Genomic DNA, 21,650 nt, shown 5'->3' on the forward strand with positions numbered 1-21,650 from the left:
GACGAATGGCTTCCTTTTCATTTTCTTTTTTGTTTCTGACTTTCTGTTTTAATTTTGTCAGTGTTTTTGAAATCTTAATGAACATATTATTGGGGGTAAAAAACAAAAACACTCCACTCTCACGCTGTACAGGAAGCCTGATCAGGAGCTTAAATGGATTCCCAGATCATTCAGTCCGTGTTACAAAAGCCTACCGGTGAATGTTGCAACAGAAAGTAATGACTAATGCTGCTGAGAGGCAGGCAGCACCCTCCTTAAGAATAAACACTTCATACCATTGGCAAACAGCTGAGCACATCTCATATTTACTCTGTTCTCTCTTTAATGCTGCTGACCTTCAGCTATGAGAAGAAAACCTGCTCCTGTTAGTTGTATCTGTCATGATCTTTTCAGTGGAAGTGACTCTAATGCTTGATCTGAAGGATTTGAATGTACCTCTTTTTTCGTTAAACATAAAAACTTTACTTTTAAATCTAAATGAGTGCACAACTGGGGAATATTTGGATTTTTGTTTTGGGGGGGATGAACAGAAATCCGTTTTTTTTTTTTTGTTTGTTTGTTTTTTTTTTTTTCCCCCCCCCAGATGTTTTTTAATTAATCCATGGAGTAACTGCACTTCTCCATCACTAACACCAAGCTGCAGTTTTGCTCAGTACACTGTGTTTAAGAATGGCTGAGGAGAAGCTGTGATGGAGGATGCACAGGCAAAAGTCTGTTTACATTCAGTTTACATCAGAGGTGTGAGACACAGCTGGAATATAGAAACCACAGAGGGAGGAGGACTTTTGGAACAACTTGTCCTTTTTATATTCATAAGTTGTTTCAGCTGTTTAAGGTGTTCAGAATTTTCAGAGTTCACCATTTGTGTGTGGGATTTAAAACAACAATAATATCTTGTGACCGATTTTATTGAAAATATATATTTAAATAAACTGACACTGGTATCAAGTTGAGCTGTAGTTTGACTATAACAAACTATTCATGCAACTTCAAAATGAGGCTCAAAAATCAGGAGATGATTTTCTTAAATGTTTGCTGCCTCAACTTCTCCCTCCCCCGTGTCTACTTGCCTACTCCTCTGCTCGTATCTCTGGTGAGCGAGACACAAGTAGTGGAATCAAGGAGAGAGACGAGTTCCCACTTCAAGCGTTAAGTCACATTTCAGCTCATCCGGCTGCAGGACCGATGAGCTCCTGCCACGGCGAACCGTCCGTTGTCCATCTGTCTGCTCACATGAGTCATTACTCCTCCTACAGTGTGGGTCATTATTTAATCAAACATGTACACAATGAGAGCTCACACAATATAAACTCATTATCAAGGTCACATTTGTTGTTTTATGGGCAGTCGTCTGTGACTTTCAAATTATTGAAGTTTGATGAATCTACAGTTTTTGAAAAAACTCTATAAATAATTGTGTTAACTATCCATCATCTCAATGTTGGCCATAGGCCGCCGGGAGCCTTCTGCTCCTGGTTTGTGGTTCCTGCTTGTCCAGGAAATTTTGAGTGTCATTAACATAATATTCCCTTTAGTTTCTGCCTTTTCTTCACTGATTTATGATGGAAATGTCACGATTTTTGTTAAAAAAAAAAAAAAAAAAAAAAAAAATGCAGTCAAAAAAAGCATAAACTGACAGTACTCTAATTACTCTCACATTTCTCATTTAACATAATCTCCGCTCTGTCAACACTCGTAGGCATGATTCAGTGGTTCATTCCTCTCTCCCACTTTTAGTTTGACAGCTCTGATTTGGTATCTGATAATTAAATTTACACGGATCACCTGTTCATAACTTAATTTAAACTTTACTTTTGAATAGTACAAAACTCCCTGCACAGTCATAAATATCAGGATTATCATAAGATTCATTAGCAAACACAAACACTTCTAAACTCCTCAAACTGGCTGACAATTAACTTGGTTTTCAGACCTTTTCTGTCATCCTCTTTGTTTCTTTTTCTTTCCCCCCTCTGGCTCCTACATGGTTAATGCGGGCGCTGTTTAATATCTGTTAAATTAAGTATATGTTTTTTTGGGGTTTTTTTTCTGTTTCTAAGCTGTACAAATCACCTGGTCCAGATGGCACATCAAGCAAAGGACAGAAGATCCACATGCAGCTGTGGGACACTGCAGGACAGGAGAGGTAAACTCTGTTCTAACTTTTTGATCTCTAACATTCGTGTTTCTCCATTAAGTGTTTTCTTTCTTCCTCTAAATGATTTCAGGTTTCGAAGTTTGACGACTGCTTTCTTCAGAGATGCGATGGGTTTCCTCCTCCTCTTTGACCTCACAAATGAGCAAAGTTTCCTCAACGTCAGACACTGGATGAGTATGTGTCCTAATGTGTTGAGCTGAAAGCACATTTTTAGTCATGAAAATGGAAAAATAAGCAATCAGTACATTGCTGGTGTAATTAATACAAGTGCACCACTCACTGGATATTTACAAGAGCGCCTGTAGACACCCTTCTACTGATTTGTAAAGAAAGTAATCCAGATTTTATTTCTTCCTTGCCTGGGCTTCATCTCTCCACCAGGATTTATGAAATTCAGCTCGGAGGCTTTTTAGTAATCTTGCTGACAGACAGACAAACAAACCTCCACGTTGGCTCTGCCTTGGCAGAGAAATAATCTGTTTCTTGTTGACTGTGCACAAAGGCTTATTATGTCCGACTCGTGGAGTTTGGTTTTAGATCCAAAGTGTAATTAAACTTTTAATCTCTCCCTCTTATTACTCTTTCCCTTCAAATATTATTCTAACCATTCTAACTAATGTGTTTGTTACTACTTAAGATGTTTCAATGGAAACACAACTTTTATTCATTTAAAAAAAAAAAAAAAAAAAAAAAAATTTAAAAAAACAACCTCTGATTGTTTCAGGTCAGCTACAGATCCATGCATACTGTGAAAATCCGGACATCGTTCTGTGTGGGAACAAATGTGACCTGTCGGACCAGAGAGTGATCAGTGAAAACCAGGCTCGTGAACTCGCCGAGAAGTACGGGTACGTCTGTCTGCCTGCCCGCCTGTGATCCATCTGTACATGAACCTCTCCCTCAAACATTTGCCAAGGAGGCAGTGGCCGCTTTGTTTGCCAAAGTTCGTGCTGGACAATGTTGAACTAAATTAGTCCTCCTTGAAAAACAAATATTTGTGCACATGTGTAAAATATCCTGCTTGGGACCCATCAGACACACCTTTACTAAAAATATAAACGATGCATTCAAGTATATGGCATCTCTGCCCATCTGCCATGAATGTGTGAATGTATATGTGATGTGCTTTGAGTGCTCAAGTAGAAAACCACTGTATGACAATCGGCCCATTCGCCTTGACAATAACTTCTCATTTATATCTACAAACAGCATCATGTCTGCCTGGCAACCACCTAACAACGGACTAAAATGACATTTATACAATGGAGCACAACCTCAGCTTTGCAGATGTCCCGCAAACATTTATTTTTTTTTTTTTTGTATTCATTTATTTATTTTAAATTAATTAATTTACTTTTAATATAGTCTGTGCCATATTTATCTGTTCATTTATATAAACAATCTCTAACACCCTTATCTCAGTGTGGTTAAGTATATCAGTTAATTCAATTCAATTCAATTCAATTTTATTTATATAGCGCCAAATCACAACAAAAGTCGCCTCAAGGCGCTTTATATTGTACAGTAGATAGCACAATAATAAATACAGAGAAAAACCCAACAATCATATGACCCCCTATGAGCAAGCACTTTGGCGACAGTGGGAAGGAAAAACTCCCTTTTAACAGGAAGAAACCTCCGGCAGAACCAGGCTCAGGGAGGGGCGGCCATCTGCTGCGACCGGTTGGGGTGAAAGAAGGAAAACAGGATGAAAGACATGCTGTGGAAGAGAGACAGAGATTAATAACAGATATGATTCGATGCAGAGAGGTCTATTAGCACATAGTGAGTGAGAAAGGTGACTGGAAGGGAAAAACTCAATGCATCATGGGAATCCCCGGCAGCCTACGTCTATTGCAGCATAACTAAGGGAGGATTCAGGGTCACCTGGTCCAGCCCTAACTATATGCTTTAGCAAAAAGGAAAGTTTTAAGCCTAATCTTGAAACCGACTGATCAAACAATACTGTAGCAGTCCATGTATTTTATCTGTGTATTTTAGTGTTTTAATAAGTACACAGCAGCAGATGAGTAATGCAAAGATGAAAACATCTCCAGTAAGTCAGTAAATGACCTTTTTTTGCTGCTAATTAGTTTAAAAATAACAGCGTCAGGCTGTTTCAGGACAACACTGAGCTCCATTTCACAAACTTAATCAACATGCTTGGTTCCACAGCTCTGCACATAAAAACAAATGGGGCAGGTGGGGAGGGTAAAATAGTTTCTGTGTGCCCTTCTGTGAGTGGGGCGACGTTCAGTCGTTTCGATGTATGACTCTGGACCAGTGTTTCATTTCAATGACCGATTTTTTTGCTTCTTATGAGCAGAGTCACACAACTTTTTAATTGAGCTCCTACATCAACAAAAGGTTTGAGCTACACTATAGCCGCAGTCTTTGATCCCTGTTTTGTAACTGAAACATGTTTCCGTGCAGAATCCCGTATTTTGAGACGAGTGCTGCAAACGGGCATAACGTGAGCCAGGCTGTGGAAGTCCTGCTGGATCTCATCATGAAGAGGATGGAACGATGTGTGGACAAGTCCTGGATCCCCGACGGGACTGTCCGAGCTAACGGACCCTTCACCCCAGACCCCTCAGAGGGCTCCGAAGGAAGCAGATGTGCATGTTAGGTTTATTTTAAACATCTGTGTCCATAGTGTGGGTGGGAAATGATGAAGAGGTGGGAGTCTGTATATTATTATTGTCATATGCTCTGTGATGATCATTTGTGCCATTCAACCGACACACCAGTGTGTTACACATTTCCATCCAGTTTGTCAGTGCTGAGTTAAATGCCTTTTGGATTTGGGCATTTAATTTGAATTGATTTAATGAGTCTTTTGAATGATTAATTCATGCTGGTTGCGATTTTGGGATATTTATTTCTTATGATGAGTAGCTTAAATTTCCAGATCATATATTCAAAGGCGAACTGCAGTGCCACAGGTTTTATGAATATACTTGCTTTAGAGATAAATTAGCTGTTTATGGAGCTTTAGGTTATGTTCTACTGATGCTCTTCTGAATGTTAAGCTGTAATCTCACTGGTGCCACAGCAAGAGGAAATGTAGCTCACAGTGACCATCCGGTGTTAGCTAGATGGACAAGTAACACTCTTTATTTTCCTTCCTAAATCTTTGTGCTTGTTTGCTGTAAAATTACAAAACTCTGTTTCACTAAATCATCTAAACTTTATTATGTACAGTTAAGTCCAATAATTACTAAAAAGAAAGTACATTCAGTAGTTAGAATGAATTAAATAAAGTGATTTAAAACAGGGCAATAACTCAGGAACCGGGATGATTCGGGTTAACTATCCTGCAGCTGAAAAAGACGGATGCAGAAAATGTTTAAAAACATCAAACTTTTGTGCATATTTGGCTAAACATAATACTCAGTTTTATATTTTAAGCTAAACTATCAGTGTGTGGACTTTCATATTATTTTTGAGGAATATCTTGGAGACTAAAAATGACCAAAATGGCTTCTGATTAAATAAATGCAGAAGCCTATTGTTATCCCAATGATAACACTTCTGTCTGAAGAGAGGCTTTGACTAATTTCCTGAATTTCACCCAGATTTTCAGATTTATCATCATTTGTAGTATTCATAAAGTCCCGAAGACCTTGACAAATAAATACTTATTACTCCAGAGGGGTGTATTACAAAGCAGGTTCAGCATATCCAGGCTTCCCTGGCGTTGCCTGGCTGGATAAAACTTAAAAACCCAGTGGTGTGGTGGGAAAATCAGGCTTTCTGCTTCAGACTCTCAGCGCACTCGCATAAAACAAAGTTTTTGACAACTTGTTTAAAGTCTGAAGCTTTTAAACATTCAAACGTTACTCGGTGTGTTCAAGTCCGATAATTTCCCATCACTTTAGTTTATCAGCAGATTAAACCGAATGTAGATTATAGAATAACTGCGATAACTCAAGAAGGATGTCGCCTAGGATTTTCAAACTGTTTCTACTGCTACTACTGAAAATGTCAGAGGTGAGAGCTTTTAATGCAGCTGTCTTTTAACTTGACTAGATTACTGTGGTAAAACAAGCAAAACCCGTTCTGGACCAGGTTATGTGGAGTTTCTGCTTGTATTTACAGTGTGCTCCAAGTGCTGAAGGAACACATTTCACACATGAAAGCTGCAGATTCTTACCTCACTAACACAAAGCCCAGCTGTAAGGTTACAGCAGTGCTAACTGTGCCTTACACTGTTGCTGAAATTTAGGCGTTGATGCAGAAATTTCACATTGGCTGCTTGATCCAAATCTGCTGCTAGTCTGTTTCACACTGCTGGAATTGCAGCTACTAGAACACAGATTAGAAAACCGATCAGTTACATTTTTAGGCTTTATTCACCATGTTATAAAATTGATGTAGACTGAAGTGAAGGGAAAATAAATATACTAACTCAACATTTATTTTACTGCTGAATGTGATTGTGATAATTGGAGATTAACGATTTCCTGCAGCATTACACTTGGTCTTCCATTTTGCTATTTAGATCTCTATCACTTAGTCTCTGACTAAAGTTGGTGATACACTGGAGACTCATTTCTATGCAGAATTTGAGTGAAATCATACATCAAAAGCATCATTTTAGGTGAGTGTATGCAAAGCCTGAAGCAGAAAGTTAACAAAGAAACCTGATACTGCGGTTTCAGATTTTGTTAAGCTAGTTAACACCAAAAAAGCCTGACTATGTTGAACTTAATTTATAGTAATCCCCTCTGGCTTGTCCTTTCACTGTGTGTGGATACTGTTTATTTATCAGGTGACGTGAGCACCTGTGGCTATAAAAACAAAAGCACCTGTCGCTGTTGCTTAATTCTCAGCTCTTTTTTGGTTGCAGACTTTTTAAAGCAAACTGTAAGTTGCTGAATGTGTTTAAAACTGATGCGCTCAGATGCTGTATTATATTTAGGGCAATAAAATGGGGCTTGCACTTTAGTTTACAATCAAGGTATCCATTTAATCTTTCAGATCAATTTTTATACCTCTGATATTTTACATTAAACACTGAAGTTACATTTTATTTATGAAAGGCTGAGAGTGATGTTTTAGTTGAGTCACATTATTTGTCACCGAAAATGAGATTTGATCACATAAAGGCAAAATTGAAACGTGTCATATTGTCAGTTGTGCCATACTTTCATATGCAAAATGTGTAAATTATATCCAGAAATAAACATTTGTATTTATGTATCTGTTGACTGTTTTTTTTTTTTTTGTTTGTTTGTTTGTTTGTTTTTTCAGATTCTGAGTATTCAAACATGCAACACTGACACTCTGATTTAAATTCACTGATTCTGTACAAAACCTTTCAGACATTTAATGAAAAATTAATACACATTTCTTTAGCTTGTTGTGAATACATGAGAGATGGATACTTTTTTTTTCACCATTTCTGTAGCAGGAGACTGCTTCAGTTTTCCTACAGGCCGCTACAGTTATAGCTTCCTGAAGTCCCATATGTATTTAAAAAGTATGTTATGACTTCTTAGAAACAAAAAATAATTCTGAAATAAAAGTTTTAACACCAGGACTTTGGGTTTAGTCAGTCAGTCACATGGCAGCAACTCATTTAGGCATGTAGAGATGGTCAACATGACCTGCTGAAGTTAAATTAAGCATTAGAGTAAGGAAGAAAGGTGATTTAAGTGATTTTGATCATACCATGGTAGTTTGTACCAGACTCCTAATCTGCTGGAATTTTCTCACAGAAACCTCTCCAGGATTTACAGGGAATAAAAGTTGACATCTATCAGTCTGGAAAGGGTTACAGAGACATTTTAAAGCTTTGGGACTCCAGTGAACCACAGTGAGAGCCATTAGCTACAAACTGACAAAACTTGGAACAGCAGTGAACTTTCTGAGAAGTGACCGGCTTACCAAAATTACTCCAGGAGTGCATCAACGACTCATCCTAGAGGTCCCAAATGATCCCAGAACAACATCTAAAGAACTGCAGGCTTGTCTGGCCTCAGTTAAGGTCAGAGTTCATGATTCAACAAAAGAAAGAGAATGGACAAAAACTGCATCAATGGGAGAGTTAGAAGGGGAAAATCATTGCTGACAAAAAAGAACACAAAAGCTCACATTTGGCAAAAAAATGTTATGATGCTCCCCAATATTTTATTTTTCACAGTCACATGTTTCAGATGATCAGCAAATTTTAAACAAATTTAAAAAAAACTCAGGAAGGAAGCAAATAGTTTTTCATAGCACTGTAGCTATCATTGAATCTAATTAAAGCTGAAAACATTTTCAAACAATAAAAACTAAAGTGAAATGAGAAAATTCGCTCTGGAAAGTGAACTAACGGGAAAAACTAAAATGAATAATAGTGAAATAGAATAATTGTAAAATACAAAACTCTTATAATCTCGCTTTGTGCATCAAGAGGCTCTAGGGATTTGGAAGTGAAGTGAGAGTAAAACCAAGGAGATGGCTGTAGTGCAGCATCTTTGGATGCAAGCTGCCGTTAAAAACGACAGAAGAAGAAGATCTCGCTTTGTGGTTTTTAGCACAGCTGGTTGCAACTGTCCTGAAGTCCTGCAGAGGGCAGCATTGCGCCTGCGTAGCTCCACCTGTGAGATTGTTAATGCAGTGAAGAAGAAGCAGCAAAACAATCAGAGAATAAGGTATGAGACGTTTTAACTGTTTGTAGGTTTTTATTATATACAAACAAATCCAAGTGCAAAATTTTTAGATTTATTGTCAACAAAAGTTAATATCGGTTCTTTGGCGGCGCTTCCGCCCAAAAACAGTTGCTCATTTTTTCTTATTTTTAAAAGTTTTGCTTGACTTTTAGCTAGCTAACACGAATGGTTTGGGTCAGTATATGAGTGTTTTTTGTTTGTTAGTTAAACTGAAAGCGGCAAACACGCTGAAATAAACTTCATGTGAAACGTACTCGGTCTTCAGCTATTTTATATTTTCTAAGTAAGGAGTTCCTGTCGCGATGAGGACTGTACTTTCCTTTACGCCCTGTTTAAACCTCTTCTTAACGGTTCCCTGGAAAAAGTTATGCAACCCAGTCAGCCAGCAGACAAAGCTTTGCTAAATGTGGAACCACCTTTGAGTCTGCCACACAGCCTGAAATCTCTTAATCAAGCTTTCTAGTGATTTCTTTAAGTAGTCTTCAGGAATAGCTTTCCAGGCTTCTTAAAGGACTTTCAAAGTTGCTCTTTGGATGTTAGCTGCTTTTTAGTCTGTTCTCTGTCAACGTGATCCCAGAGGCTTCAATAATGTCGAGGTTCGGGCTCTGGGGAGGCCAGTCCATGACTGGTAGTGTTGCACTGTGTGTGTTTTCTGTGCAGGTGTTTTTACTGTGTTGGTAGTGTGTTTGGGATCACTCTCAAACTCCCTGTTTCTCTTTCCTTATGAATGGCTTCAAGCACGCTCCTTCCGGTTCTTATCTATATATGAGTCCCCCAGTTCTACAAGCTGTTCGTTTTCGTGCCCCTCCCTCCCCTTTCACTTCTTTCTAGTGCATGGGGATCCTCCAGGCCCGGGAACCGCCGCCAGTACCCTTCGAGGCCTTCCCACAACCGCAGCTCAGTTCATGTTTAAGCCATTCATCTTTATCTATTAAAACGCTGTCAAACATAAAATGAGGACGTGGGCTTAGCAAGTGACATAATTCATCACTCGGGGCCTTTTTCAAGTCTTTGCTGGATTTTTTTTTTTTTTTTTTAATCTGTTTCTTAAGAACATGACTTTCTCTTCTTGTCCTGTGACACTTGGTCTTTTGTCTTCTGCTTGTCCAGTTAGTTCATTTTTTTTAAGGGCACACTGTACATCCCACTGAGACATATCAAGTTTTCAGTTAATAGCTCTTTGAGGTTCACCTTGTTGTTGCAAAAATACTATTTTATGTCTGTTGAACTGTGTTATCTTTGACACTATTCATAGATTCAAGTGCTTCAACATAATATTTTAACTTGTGTTTTACTAAGTTTTCAGTTATCTGTGGACAACACTGGTTCATCCCTTAGCTTAGGTTCCCCTTTTGACATTTGAACGATTTATATGTCAGTGTTAAATGGACTTAAAATGAGTGAGAATGCAGCTAATGTCCAAAGAAAGACCTTCAGAAAGCCTGGAGAACTATTTCTCAACATCCCTGTGAAAGAATCAAGAGTATGCTTCCTTGGAACCAAAATATAAAGAAATGAGGGGTTCCAGACTTGCACAATAGTGTATCATTTTTCCATGTTTCACAGGTCAAAATTGGTCTTTATGTATCTTATATCGAGCACTGGTCCAGGCACTGCATTTGTCATCTGTCTGAAATGAGCTGTTTAATTTTTTTGGTGCTTCTCCTAAACATAAGTGTTGCTACGTGTACCTGAGGTGACTGTTTGATAAAGACCATGTCTTCCATAAAAAGGCAACATTTAAAAAAAAAAAAAAAAAAAAAGGTCAGAAACTCAGCATTTAGCACAGTCTAAAACCCGAGTTTTTATTTTTTCTGACAGGGCTGTCTTGAATGGGATCTGACCTCATTATTTGAAGCTTTGGTCACAGTTAAAGAGTATCTATAATTCTAACAGCATTTATATGATAGAAAATGAGGAAAAGTATAATAGATGCACTCCAAATTGAAATCTTTACCTATAAATTAATTTTCCCTTTAAAAAATATGTCTAGAATTTTCAATAAATAATCTTTTAGGTACTGTTTGTAACTGAACAGTGAACTGAACTGAACTAAAGGTGTCAACAGAGTGTGAGGAGACAACTACTATGACTTTACGTCCAAACCATCTCTATACTGTATAGTGAGATAACTGAAGTTGAAATGGGGCCAAGCTATACTTTCATGTAACACCAGTTTGTACTACCAGGTGATATAGTGGGTCACCACAAGCTTTTTTTAATCAGGCAAGTAATCAATGATATGCTGGCTCCATCCATGAGCGAGAGTGTTGGTGGAGGCGCATAGAGAAGATCAGAACAAGATTGTTCGTGTCTTTGTGGATCTACAGATATGACAGGGTGCCAAGAGAGAAACTGTGGTACTCAATGAAGGAAGTCAGTCAGGAGTAGAAGTAACAGATGGTTTCAAGGTGAGAGTTAGATTACTTCAAGGATGGGCTCTGAGCCTCTTCTTGTTTCCAGTGGTGACTATAATGTTTGCAGACAACATTGAGATCTGTAGTGAGGGAGGAGTGCAGGTGGAGGAGATCCTGGAGAGAGAAGAATGAATCATCTCAGGACACCTGCTGATAAAATGCTGCAGAGGGTACAATGCTGCAAAAACTACCATTAAGAAGGTTGATGGATGGTTTTTTCCCTCATACTTAAAGCTTAAAATCTCATGTAGTCTTTGTACTCACTAAACCTGTCCATTTTTGCAGAGGGATCTATTAACATTCATAGCCTGGTTTATATAATATTACCTCTGCACTGATAAAAAGAAATATCCAGAATCCTCTCAGGAAACTCGTGTTTACTTTGGGAGTAGAATTATGAACTTGACTTTATTTTCTGAAAACTTTTGTGTGACAGTTGCAAAGCTTTTGTGAAGACTGATGTGGCTAAAAGCTGTACTACGAATTCATTTCTAACAGATTTACCAGCCAACAACTGTCAGATTGTTTGTGTGTAGTTTCCTGATCCGCAGGATAAATCTCAGACAGACACACGACGTGGCTGGTGCAGATGATTGACGTATAATCATGTTTTATCCTCACTCTTGCAGAATGCCTTTCCATTTCTGCCCCCAGTGTGGGACAAAGTTACAGCCTGAATTCAGATTCTGTCCTTCATGTGGGGAGAAACTTCCCGGTCCTGAAAGTCCATTTAAATCTGTGAACTTAAGTTTCTCCTCCTCTCTGGGAAATCCAGCAGCAACATCTGTAGTTAACCCAAGCCTCACTCCAAGCACGAGCTGTGAACTCAGTACAGGTGAATACAGGTGGCAGTATGTCATCAAATAAATACTTAAAATACCAAGTAATTTAGCTTTAACAATGTAACAATTTCTCTCTATGTCCAGCCCATGGATTTGACACTTTAAGTTCGCTAACACCACGTCCTGCACTGCGAAGGACTCGCAACACCCTTTGCCTGGACAAAGAAGGTAAAGGAGATCATACAGGTGAACAGTCTCCTGTTAAGAGGTCAGTTATAATGAGGTATAAAAACAGCACGAGTAAATTCAGCTGGAGCAGGGATGTCAAACCAAAGGGTTCAGCTCCCTGAAGTTGTTTAGTTCTAAAACTCCCCCTTTTGTAGCTTCACTGTGGTTCCAGCTGGGGCCTTTCTTTGTGGAGTTCATGCAGGTTAACTGGTGGGTCTAAAGACCTCGAAGTGTATAGAACAAACTTATAGTTAAAGTGCTTTGTAAATGTGAGTACATTACATTATACTGAAAGGCCATGCGAGGCTCTTCTGGCCTTGGCTGATGGATGGCCCTGAAGTTTGGAATCGGGCTGGCAGATCAATGGTGCAATAAAGCTGTCCTTAGTATACATTCAAGTACAGTGGCTTACATGTGGCTTACGATCTAAGCCGTATGTTTTATTCCTGCCGTAAAATGCTTGAGTTCTGGATCGATGACTTCATGAATATGTCTGTTTTGTATGTTGTTGTTGTGGTTGCTGTTGTTTTTTTTAAGATTTTGAAAATCTGTTGGGGTTTTTTGGCCTTTTTCTAGCTTTATTGGATAGGAACAGTGAGGAGTGACAGGAATGCGGAGGAAGAGAGAGAAGAAGACATGCGGCAAGTAATTTCGGATTCAAACATCGGCCAGCTGCTCTTAGCCATACAGCATGTGGTTGCCTGCTCATCCCAGTGAGCTGAACCGGCTCCCCGTGTCTGATGTTTTAGTGACGCAGATAAATACGGACCTTTCATTAATATTTTGGGGGTTCACTTGTTCCCTGTACCTCTGTGAAACAAAAAAGTCTTTCTTTTACATTTCTGTTATCAGCGTGTCGTATCTCACCTCTCTGGAAGTCCCGATTTGTTTCCTTGTGGCTTCAAAGATGTGATGTCATTTCTCACAGTCAAAGGAAGCTTTATCCCCCCCCCAAAAAAGTGGAATTTTTTTATTGGTTACTTTAACTCTTTACTCACTGTGCCACTGTGCCTGTAGATTACTCCGCTTATTTTGTACGTGTTTTGTGTTTGTAATTATATTTGTCCCCCAGTTATTTATTACCTTTAAGGAGGTTGGGAAGCGCATCTGTAACCGGAAGGTCGCTGGTTCGATCCCCGGCCTCTCTGTCCTGGTCGTTGTGTCCTTGGGCAAGACACTTCACCTACCGCCTACTGGTGTTGGCCAGAGGGGCCGATGGCGCGATATGGCAGCCTCGCTTCTGTCAGTCTGCCCCAGGGCAGCTGTGGCTACAACTGTAGCTTGCCTCCACCAGTGTGTGAATGCGAGAGTGAATGAATAATGGAATTGTAAAGCGCTTTGGGTGCCTTGAAAAGCGCTATATAAATCCAATCCATTATTATTATTATTATTATTATTATTGTTATTATTATGCTTACTTGGATGCATAATCTTGTAGCTTATATTTTTTATGTTTGTCCAGACTGCTTTGTCTGGACAAACTTCCTAGTCATACTTCCTAGTCACAATCAGTTGAAGCCCTGAACCAGAAGTACTTTGCTTCCACAGATAATGCTGCTGGGTTGCAGGAATCTCCACCAAAGAAGAACACGGTCACCTTTAAACTCGACACCGGGGCGCAGCCAATCGTAGAGTCTCCTGTTGCAAAATCGCCTCGATCTGGTGAGGAGAAGCACCGATTTATTTGCCCATTCCTGCAGTTCTTTATGAAATCTCCATTATCTTTCCTCTTTGCTTTCTTAACTGTTGCTGTGTAGCGCGAGGGAAAGGGAAGCTCTGCAGTCCTCTGAAAAAGCAGGAGGAAGAAGAAAAGAAGCTGCCTGCTAAAACAGGCTGGATAGAGGAGAGATCAGCAGTAGATGGAGCTTCACCTGCTTCCTCACCAAACTCTAAGTCTCCTGCAAAAGGTGAGCTACACCTCGAATGATGTAACAGCAGCATGTTACACACATTGTTAAGTACACTGATAGGTTTGTATAAACATCACTAAATTTTTAATGATCAGGAGCTTTATTGTGGTTCTGGCGTCGTTACAATCACCACATTTACTGCAGTTTTATTGCTGTAACAAGATTAATCATTCATTTCTCTTAGAATATCCATTCAATTAATAATTTAATTACATTTTTTCCCCCTTAGGCTTTTCAGAGTTACCTTTAAATTTGACCACTTTTGTTACAGGAGTGCTGTGGTTCATTTATATACCAGAAAATCTCATGGGGGCCCCCCAATCTTAAATCCAATCAAAAACAAGGGAAGGTGATGTTTTTCCTTGAAAATTTAATTAAAAAAAACATAAACAACACAGGCTGTTGGTTATAAATTCCTAATGCTAATCAGTCATGTGGAAAGCTTTTATGGAGAACGTGTGACAAACCTGCCACTCGGACACAAACTTCAATACAAGAACATTACATTTAGTTAAGACTAATGAGTAAAGTCACAAACTCACCACCTCCTGTTAATGGATTTAATTCACTTTTTATATAAATATGTAAATGCTTTCTGAGCGTACATACTTGTGAGTAATTTCAAACTGAATTTGTGTTTCTGCGGCCCACCTGCAGTACCTTTGCAGCCCACACTTTAGGAATCACTGTTATAAACCGAATTCACATAAAGCTTATGTGGTTATTCCTGCCCTAATTAATTTGAAGCGTTTTCATGAATTTGCAGCAGCTGGAAAAAATAAAGGCAAGAAGGCGAAGCATGCATCCTCTGTGGAACCACTGCCTGAAGGTGAGGAGGTGACCGACACGACCGGCAAGAAGTGGAAGCTGATCACGCAGCTCAGTCAGAGTGTAACGGAGCTGCTCTACGAAGGTAGGACTGGTCACAAGAGATGAGGGGAAGAGAAAACAAAGATAAATGTACGATTGAAGAGTTTGACTGACGTGAAAGAGTCGTGGTGATTGCTGTCGTCCTGTGTCCCACTGTGCAAACTCAATATGAACAGCTGGCAGAAGATGTGTTTGAAGGAAGTCTAGACCACTCGGCTCGAGTGGTCTGTATTCCCATAGTGAAACCCCTCACGCGTTTATCAAAGACCCAGGGATTACGTTAAGTAACCCAACTTTGCTGGCAGATGATAGTCCATGGATTTGAGATTGCATTTCAGCAAATTCTCTACATGCAGATTTTTTATCGGAGTACAACCAAAGCCGGATCGTATGTGACTGGTCAGAAGCTCGAGTGATTTACAAAAATCATGCCCCTCATCAAGGTTTTTAATCTTTAAAGTGATACTGGATGTGCTATAAACTATAGCATACCACAAATAAGGAAACATAATAACTGCAGCCCACATTTAATGCAATAAGTCCAGTCTATATTCTACCTGTTTGAGTCCAGTAAACTTTATTAAAGCAAAGAGAGGACTAATCCAGTGTAGCTGGTCAGCACTGCATTGCCCTCCAGCAGGATAAACCAGTTGACTATTTATTGACTTAGAAAAAATAAAGATTAATAGAATAATTTATTATCACAGATGAATAAAGTGATTTTTCTCTCTTCAGTTTCTCGGCCAAGCTCAAAGGAGTTGAATCACATCCTCAAACTGGTGAGTACAAACGGTAGATAGATGTATCTGCTTTTCAATATATTTACCAATAACCCGTTGAATTGCTTTCTACTTTGTTGTAATGCTTCTTCTGCTCCTGAGTTTCCCTGTGCCAAAAAAAATCAAAATTATATTTTGTTTTTCACTTTTAGGGAGCTAAAGATGGAAGAATCTTCAATGAACAGAACTTTCTGCAGAGAGCTGCTAAACCGGCGTCTGGTGAGGATTTATTGTGGGGGGTTTTGTCACATTCAGAGGCCCATAATCACCAGAATTAGTTCCCAAAACTGACTTTATTCTGATTTCAATAAAGACAGATGATATGGTGACTGTTTCTATCACCTACAGAGGGTTAGGATGCTTTGTCTGTGCACAGGACACTCACTTTGGCACAAAGGATTTAAATTACCAGGTGACTCAAAACTAAAGTCTCAAAGGTGACAAATGAGTCAGAGAAAGAAACACTAACAGCTGAGGCATGAAGCTGTAATACATCTGTTTGACTTGATAGGCATCAGAGGAGCATTGTTGTGTCTTTAACCCTCATCACAGCACAGCAACTTCACCCTTTGGCTTGTGGACTCCTGTTTTAAAACCTTGATTTGACGATTTCGGTCGTCACATTCTCTGTTTTATTAAACCAGATGGCAAGGGACGAAATCTCTAACAGGGGCCGTGAATTATAGATTGACCATCATGTGACATTCAAAGCTTTTAAGATGTTGATTTAGTGATGAACTCATCAGGGAGGTGTATTCAGTGATAAGGGTCATTTCCTCATAGATGTTTGTTTAAAGCCAGAAGAGTCGCCCTCTGCTGGCCGTTAGAAAGAATGTAGATTGAAGACTTTTCTGAACTGACTTTTCAGAATCTGAAGGCAGTGCATCTATACATATACACAGTGTTTTCTGCCTGTGTGATGATTTTCCTACTAAGACTTGTTTTCTCTGTAGTGGAAAAGTGGGTCAAACAAAACAAGCTGGATTTTCTGGGGATTCCTTCCTGCGTTGGCTTTGGTCTCCATACAGACTCGTACAGGTGTGAGCATTACCTGCACATACAAAACATGTAAAAGCATTTTACTTTGACCTCTAAATCTGTTTCCATTAATTTCATTTTATTTCCGTTTCTGTAGGTTTCTAATTTTTCCCAGCATGGGCGAGTCGCTCCACTCCATCATTGAGAAAGAAAATCAGCCTCTGTCTGAGGAAGTTGTTCTTCAGCTGGCCTATAGAATAGTTGGTGTTTTTTTAATTGTCTTCTCACACAAATACTCTAAAAGTGGACCTTTACATGTTTTCCTCTTCTTAATAATGCTTATTTAGCTCTTACTGGACTTTTGTGTAGACGCAGTCTGAAACGAGCTGCTTTAGCTCCTCTTCCTTTAACCTTCTATTCAATTCGATTCAATTTTATTTTATCTATACAGCGCCAAATCACAACAACAGTCACCTCAAGGTGCTTTATATTGTAAGGTAGACCTTACAATAATACATACAGAGAAAAACCCAACAATCATATGACTTCCTATGAGCAAGCACTTTGGCAACAGTGGGAAGGAAAAACTCCCTTTTAACAGGAAGAAACCTCCAGCAGAACCAGGCTCAGCGAGGTGGGGGGGCTGTCTGCGCTATGTATGATTTTTAGCCATAAAAATATTTCCTAGCATTGAATTTGTTGATTTACTTCTACTACACTTTTTTTCATATTTAACAGAAATATGTATCCAATTATGTAATTTTCCACTTCTGTTCACCAAACTGTGATGTTTTGCACTAATAGAGGTAGAGCAGCTACATTTAAAACTGCAGAAACTCCATGCATAAAGTAACAATGAAAAGCTTTCACATTGTGTGAGGTAGATGAAGGAAACAGTATACGAATGATAAACATACAGAGCCATAAAAAAAATCTGTGTAAAATATAATGAGGTCATAAATCATCCCACTTGGTCATTTTAATCAATAGCTGAGCGTCACCCCTGAAGTAAAAAAAAGAAGAAGAAAAAAAAACTCCTGCTCCACTCCTGAGACCCACTTCTTTGAGCCAGCTGGTTTCTGATTGGCTGACCTTCGCAAATGAAAGGCTTGGACAGCAAGTGGGTGGGGCTCCTGTGCTCAAAGCTGGAGTTGTGTGTCTGAGAAGAACTGGAAAGCACAGTGATTACTTTTCTTTGTGCTGACCTGTTTATGTGTGCCCATCATTGTTCCCATTTCACAAGCGCTAGAGACAAAATTCAAATTGTTTTGGAAAGATGAGTTATTATTTTAATTTTAGAGCCAGAATTACAAAATAAATCCATTAGGCCTGGGCGATAAAGCGTTAAGAGACTAACTTTTCTTTTCCCTTGCAGTTAGATGTGCTCCACTACATCCATTCAAACGAATACGTTCATGCTGATATCAGTGCCGAGAACGTGTACATAAAACAAGGACAGAGGTCACAGGTGAGACGTGCTCTGAGCTTCAAACTGCACTACTCTGTCCTGAAGTGTGTATAACCAGGCTGCTTCTGTGTGTGTGTGTGTGTGTGGGTCTAGGTATACCTTGTAGGATACTGCCATGCCTTCAGGTACTGTCCAGGAGGAAAGCATGTGGAGTACCGTGAAGCCAGCCGAACGCCACACGAGGGCACTGTCGAGTTCATCAGCCTGGATGCGCATAAAGGAGCAGGTGTGTTGCCTCTGTGGTCCACTGAGCCCTCTGTAGTCTGTCAGTGTCACTAAATCATACTTCATCGTGTAAGCTGCTGTAAACCAGAGCGCTCTGACCGCGCTCTGACCACGCTCCATCTGGCCAAACACTGGCTTCACATCTGCTTCTCCTTCTTCTTTCGGCTGCTCGTGCCACAGCGGATCACACCAACCATTTGCGTCACTACATCCATCCTTCTCTGTGGCTTTCCTTTTTTCTTTCTGCCTGGCAACATTCATGGCTTCACATTCGTATGATTTTATGTTTACACATGAAGCAGGTTTTTGTTTTGTTTTCTTTACAGTTTTTGAAGTTAAAAGGCACAAATTTCACTCGTGGAAAAACAAGGAGATATTTTTGTAAACCTGAGGTCTGTTTTTTACTGATTTTTGTTATCACGCTCTTTCAGCTCCATCTCGCCGCAGCGACCTGCAGTCTTTGGGTTACTGCATGCTGCACTGGCACACTGGATTGCTGCCGTGGACCGAGCTCACTCAACCACAGCAGATAGCCACCGAGAAACAGAGGTAGGAGAGGGATAATCTGTCATTTTTGTGTAATTTTAACCTCCTGTGTGAAACAAAATTCAAATAACACATGGCTGTAGGTACATGGAGGATGTCCCTGCACTTCTGAGCCAGTGCTTTGGGAGGAGGAGCGTTTCCAGTGAGTTCCAGTGTTTCTTCTGTATCGTATACCACATTTTCCTGCATTTTCTTTGGTGATATCTTTCTGTTTTTTGTGCTGCAGGAGCATTTCAAACCTACCTGACTGCAGTGATGGCTCTGCAGTACTCCGAGCAGCCCGATTACTCAGCGCTGAAGGCTGGACTCAGCGACGCTTTAGTGCAGCTGGGGGCATCGGTGGAGGAGCCGCTCGATTTTTAGGTGAGGACACACCCGCCTTTACTGAAACTCAGAAATAAAGATGTTCACATGCACCTGAGGCAAGTTCAACATACCCAGAATAGCTTTTCCTTACCTGATGTCAGCAGTCAGCTCATTTACCTGCCTTCTGAATAAAAGGTCAGTGAGGCTCAGGTGTTGTGTTTTAGGATCATATTTTAAGGTTTATTTTTAAAAAGTTGCTTTAAAAGTAAAAAGTTTAAACATATTCTCCAAGATCTTAATATTTCTCATTGATGCTCATCACATAGACCCTCTTTGTATCTGCACAGAGACAGTGGTGCTGTTTTTAGACAGCTGATTGGTCACTGGGAGGTTGATTCATATTTGTTGATCTCTTAACAAATATAACAGCATAAGTTACCATGGTGATACCCCAGTAAGACTTGAAACATCTTTGTAAAACTACATTTTTCAGATAAGAAAAGGAAGAAACTGAGATTCTGGGTTTATCCAATTCTCAGTTTCTCACAGGATTAATTTTTTTAATGAATAGATCTGACCAATCAGGTCACTGCATTTGGCAACAAGTGCAATCATAGCTCAAAATGTGTGCCAGTACTTAATAAACAGTGATATGGAAATAGTAAGATAACACTATTTTACCTCAGACACAGCTGGACGCTGCTTCAGGTCAGTCGGCCTCTGAAATGATTTCTCAGCCTTCTCAGATGTGGCTCCAGCTCTGCTGACAAGAGCTGAAACTGCCCCACTAACATCCTGAAATATGTACAAAAGCAGTCGTGATAAAGCTTCTACTGCTGGATCAAACCATGAAATTCTCCCTGCTGCTGCTGCCTTCTTCTGAGAATCGGATGAACCCAGAATCTCAGTGTCTTCCTTTTCTTGTTTGAAAACATCAGGACCAGCTCATCATCGCTTCATGTCAACTTCATTTTCTTTACATTTAGTTTTTCTGAAGACAAACCTTTTGTAAAAACCCTTTCAGTGTGTATACACGTTACATGACAAGTTCAGATCCGAAAAATTTTGAATTTCGTGTCGTTTATTTTTTTTCCTCAGTGGGTAAAGACCTCAAGGCTAAAGACCCCTTACTCAGCCTCAAGGCCTGTATCATAGTACAGGACTGTTCTTTTCAATCAGATATTAAAAAGTATTATTTATACACTAACATCATTAAGAATTACATCTGTTGGAGACATTATGTTTATTATTTACAGCACAGGATGCAAAGCTAGAGGTGGCAGATGAACATGAGGTAAAGATTTCCGTTGGGCGTGACTGAGATGGAGGGGATTAGAAATGACTTCATCAGCTCAGGGACAGCTCCGAGTTAGTGAAGCGGAGGGTTGAGTTGGGTGTTAGGAATAGGGTAAGATGGAGGTAGATGATCTGCTGTGGTGACCCTCAGTCAAAAGAAGATATACAATCTTCAGATACAGCTGCCACCATTTATATGAAATGGCCCTTTATCTATGTAGCCGAACATGCAAAATCCAAGGAAACGGAATGTAAACGGGGATTATTACCGTGATCAGATCAGATTATCAGAGATTTAATTAAACCAAACTGAAGCTTTAAAACTGACATCAACCTGACAGCGATGATGAATATGTATCAAACCCTATGAGTCTGACTAGTCTTTGTTTTCTTTTCAGAGAGATCGCATAAAAGAAGAGACGCCACTGGAAGATCCTGGAGTTTTCTTATTTTAAAATCGTGTTTAAATGGTGAGGCTTTATTGCACTGAAAGTCATGAGTTCATTAGGTAAACGATTCATTGTTTTTACAGTTTGTGTGTGTGTGGAGTTTATCATCTTTATGGTCTTCTTGAGGTTTCTGTGGTTTTCAGCCTCACAAAGAAAGTTTTAAATTCCTAAAGCACTGATTTTTATATTTTGTGTGTTGCAGTGTTATTAGGTAGTTAGATTTAACAGGGTGATTTTTATAACAGATATTTTTTTCTGTTGACTTATCCTGCTGAACATTTCAACAAATAAAATATCTACATTTCTTACAGTGACTCAGTGAGCTTTGATATTTAGTTTCTGATAAGAATACATCTTCTGGTTATTGCTACCTGTTATTCTTTTTTTCAAGCTCCAGATTTTTGTCCCTGAATTTTGGGAGAGTAGCTTTGCATGACTCAGAGTTAAAAATAACCCTTATTTATCTTTTACTGGACCTTTGTGCACACTTTGCCCATTTTACCTCTTTATACTTTACCTCCGCTCTTCTGATTGGTCGTAGCTCACAAACAGAAGGCTGAGAAAGGCTGAGGCTGT

General features: G+C 39.5%; 2 protein-coding genes across 5 annotated transcripts in view; both read left to right on the top strand.

The window, feature by feature from the left end:
* The window catches only part of rab27a (RAB27A, member RAS oncogene family), a 23,659-nt gene extending 16,296 nt beyond the window's left edge, over positions 1–7,363 (top strand). For both annotated transcript variants that reach the window (XM_005467082.3, XM_003442262.5), the window contains exons 3-6: positions 2,061–2,146; positions 2,229–2,332; positions 2,883–3,006; positions 4,592–7,363. In XM_005467082.3, coding sequence (XP_005467139.1) covers positions 2,061–2,146; positions 2,229–2,332; positions 2,883–3,006; positions 4,592–4,787 — 510 coding nt within the window. In that variant the 3' untranslated portion in view covers positions 4,788–7,363. The remainder of the gene's footprint in view (positions 1–2,060; positions 2,147–2,228; positions 2,333–2,882; positions 3,007–4,591) is intronic.
* Positions 7,364–8,622: 1,259 nt separating this feature from the next.
* vrk3 (VRK serine/threonine kinase 3) lies at positions 8,623–21,382 on the top strand. 3 transcript variants are annotated; one of them, XM_003442343.4, is made up of 16 exons: positions 8,623–8,802; positions 11,867–12,072; positions 12,164–12,247; positions 13,796–13,909; positions 14,005–14,154; positions 14,924–15,070; positions 15,763–15,806; positions 15,959–16,025; positions 16,760–16,844; positions 16,942–17,044; positions 18,160–18,252; positions 18,346–18,478; positions 18,909–19,026; positions 19,107–19,165; positions 19,250–19,386; positions 21,024–21,382. In XM_003442343.4, the coding sequence occupies exons 1-15, from the start codon at positions 8,630–8,632 to the stop codon at positions 19,384–19,386; spliced, it is 1,713 nt and encodes a 570-aa protein (XP_003442391.4). In that variant the 5' UTR covers positions 8,623–8,629; the 3' UTR covers positions 21,024–21,382. The 3 variants fall into 3 exon arrangements, with proteins under 3 accessions (XP_003442391.4, XP_025762356.1, XP_025762355.1); XM_025906571.1 differs by lacking the exon at positions 8,623–8,802 and adding an exon at positions 11,151–11,231; XM_025906570.1 differs by lacking the exon at positions 8,623–8,802 and adding an exon at positions 11,280–11,438.
* The last annotated feature ends 268 nt before the right edge of the window (positions 21,383–21,650 follow it).

This window comes from Oreochromis niloticus, linkage group LG1, assembly GCF_001858045.2.
Source record: "Oreochromis niloticus isolate F11D_XX linkage group LG1, O_niloticus_UMD_NMBU, whole genome shotgun sequence".
Lineage (NCBI taxonomy): Eukaryota > Metazoa > Chordata > Actinopteri > Cichliformes > Cichlidae > Oreochromis > Oreochromis niloticus.

Coding starts and splice junctions, on each gene's coding strand:
- vrk3 (XM_003442343.4), top strand. CDS start 8,630: ATGCAAGCTGCCGTTAAAAACGACAGAAGAAGAAGATCTCGCTTTGTG. Junction 12,073..12,163: donor GAGCTGTGAACTCAGTACAG/GTGAATACAGGT, acceptor CTCTATGTCCAG/CCCATGGATTTGACACTTTA. Junction 18,479..18,908: donor GGATGCGCATAAAGGAGCAG/GTGTGTTGCCTC, acceptor ACGCTCTTTCAG/CTCCATCTCGCCGCAGCGAC.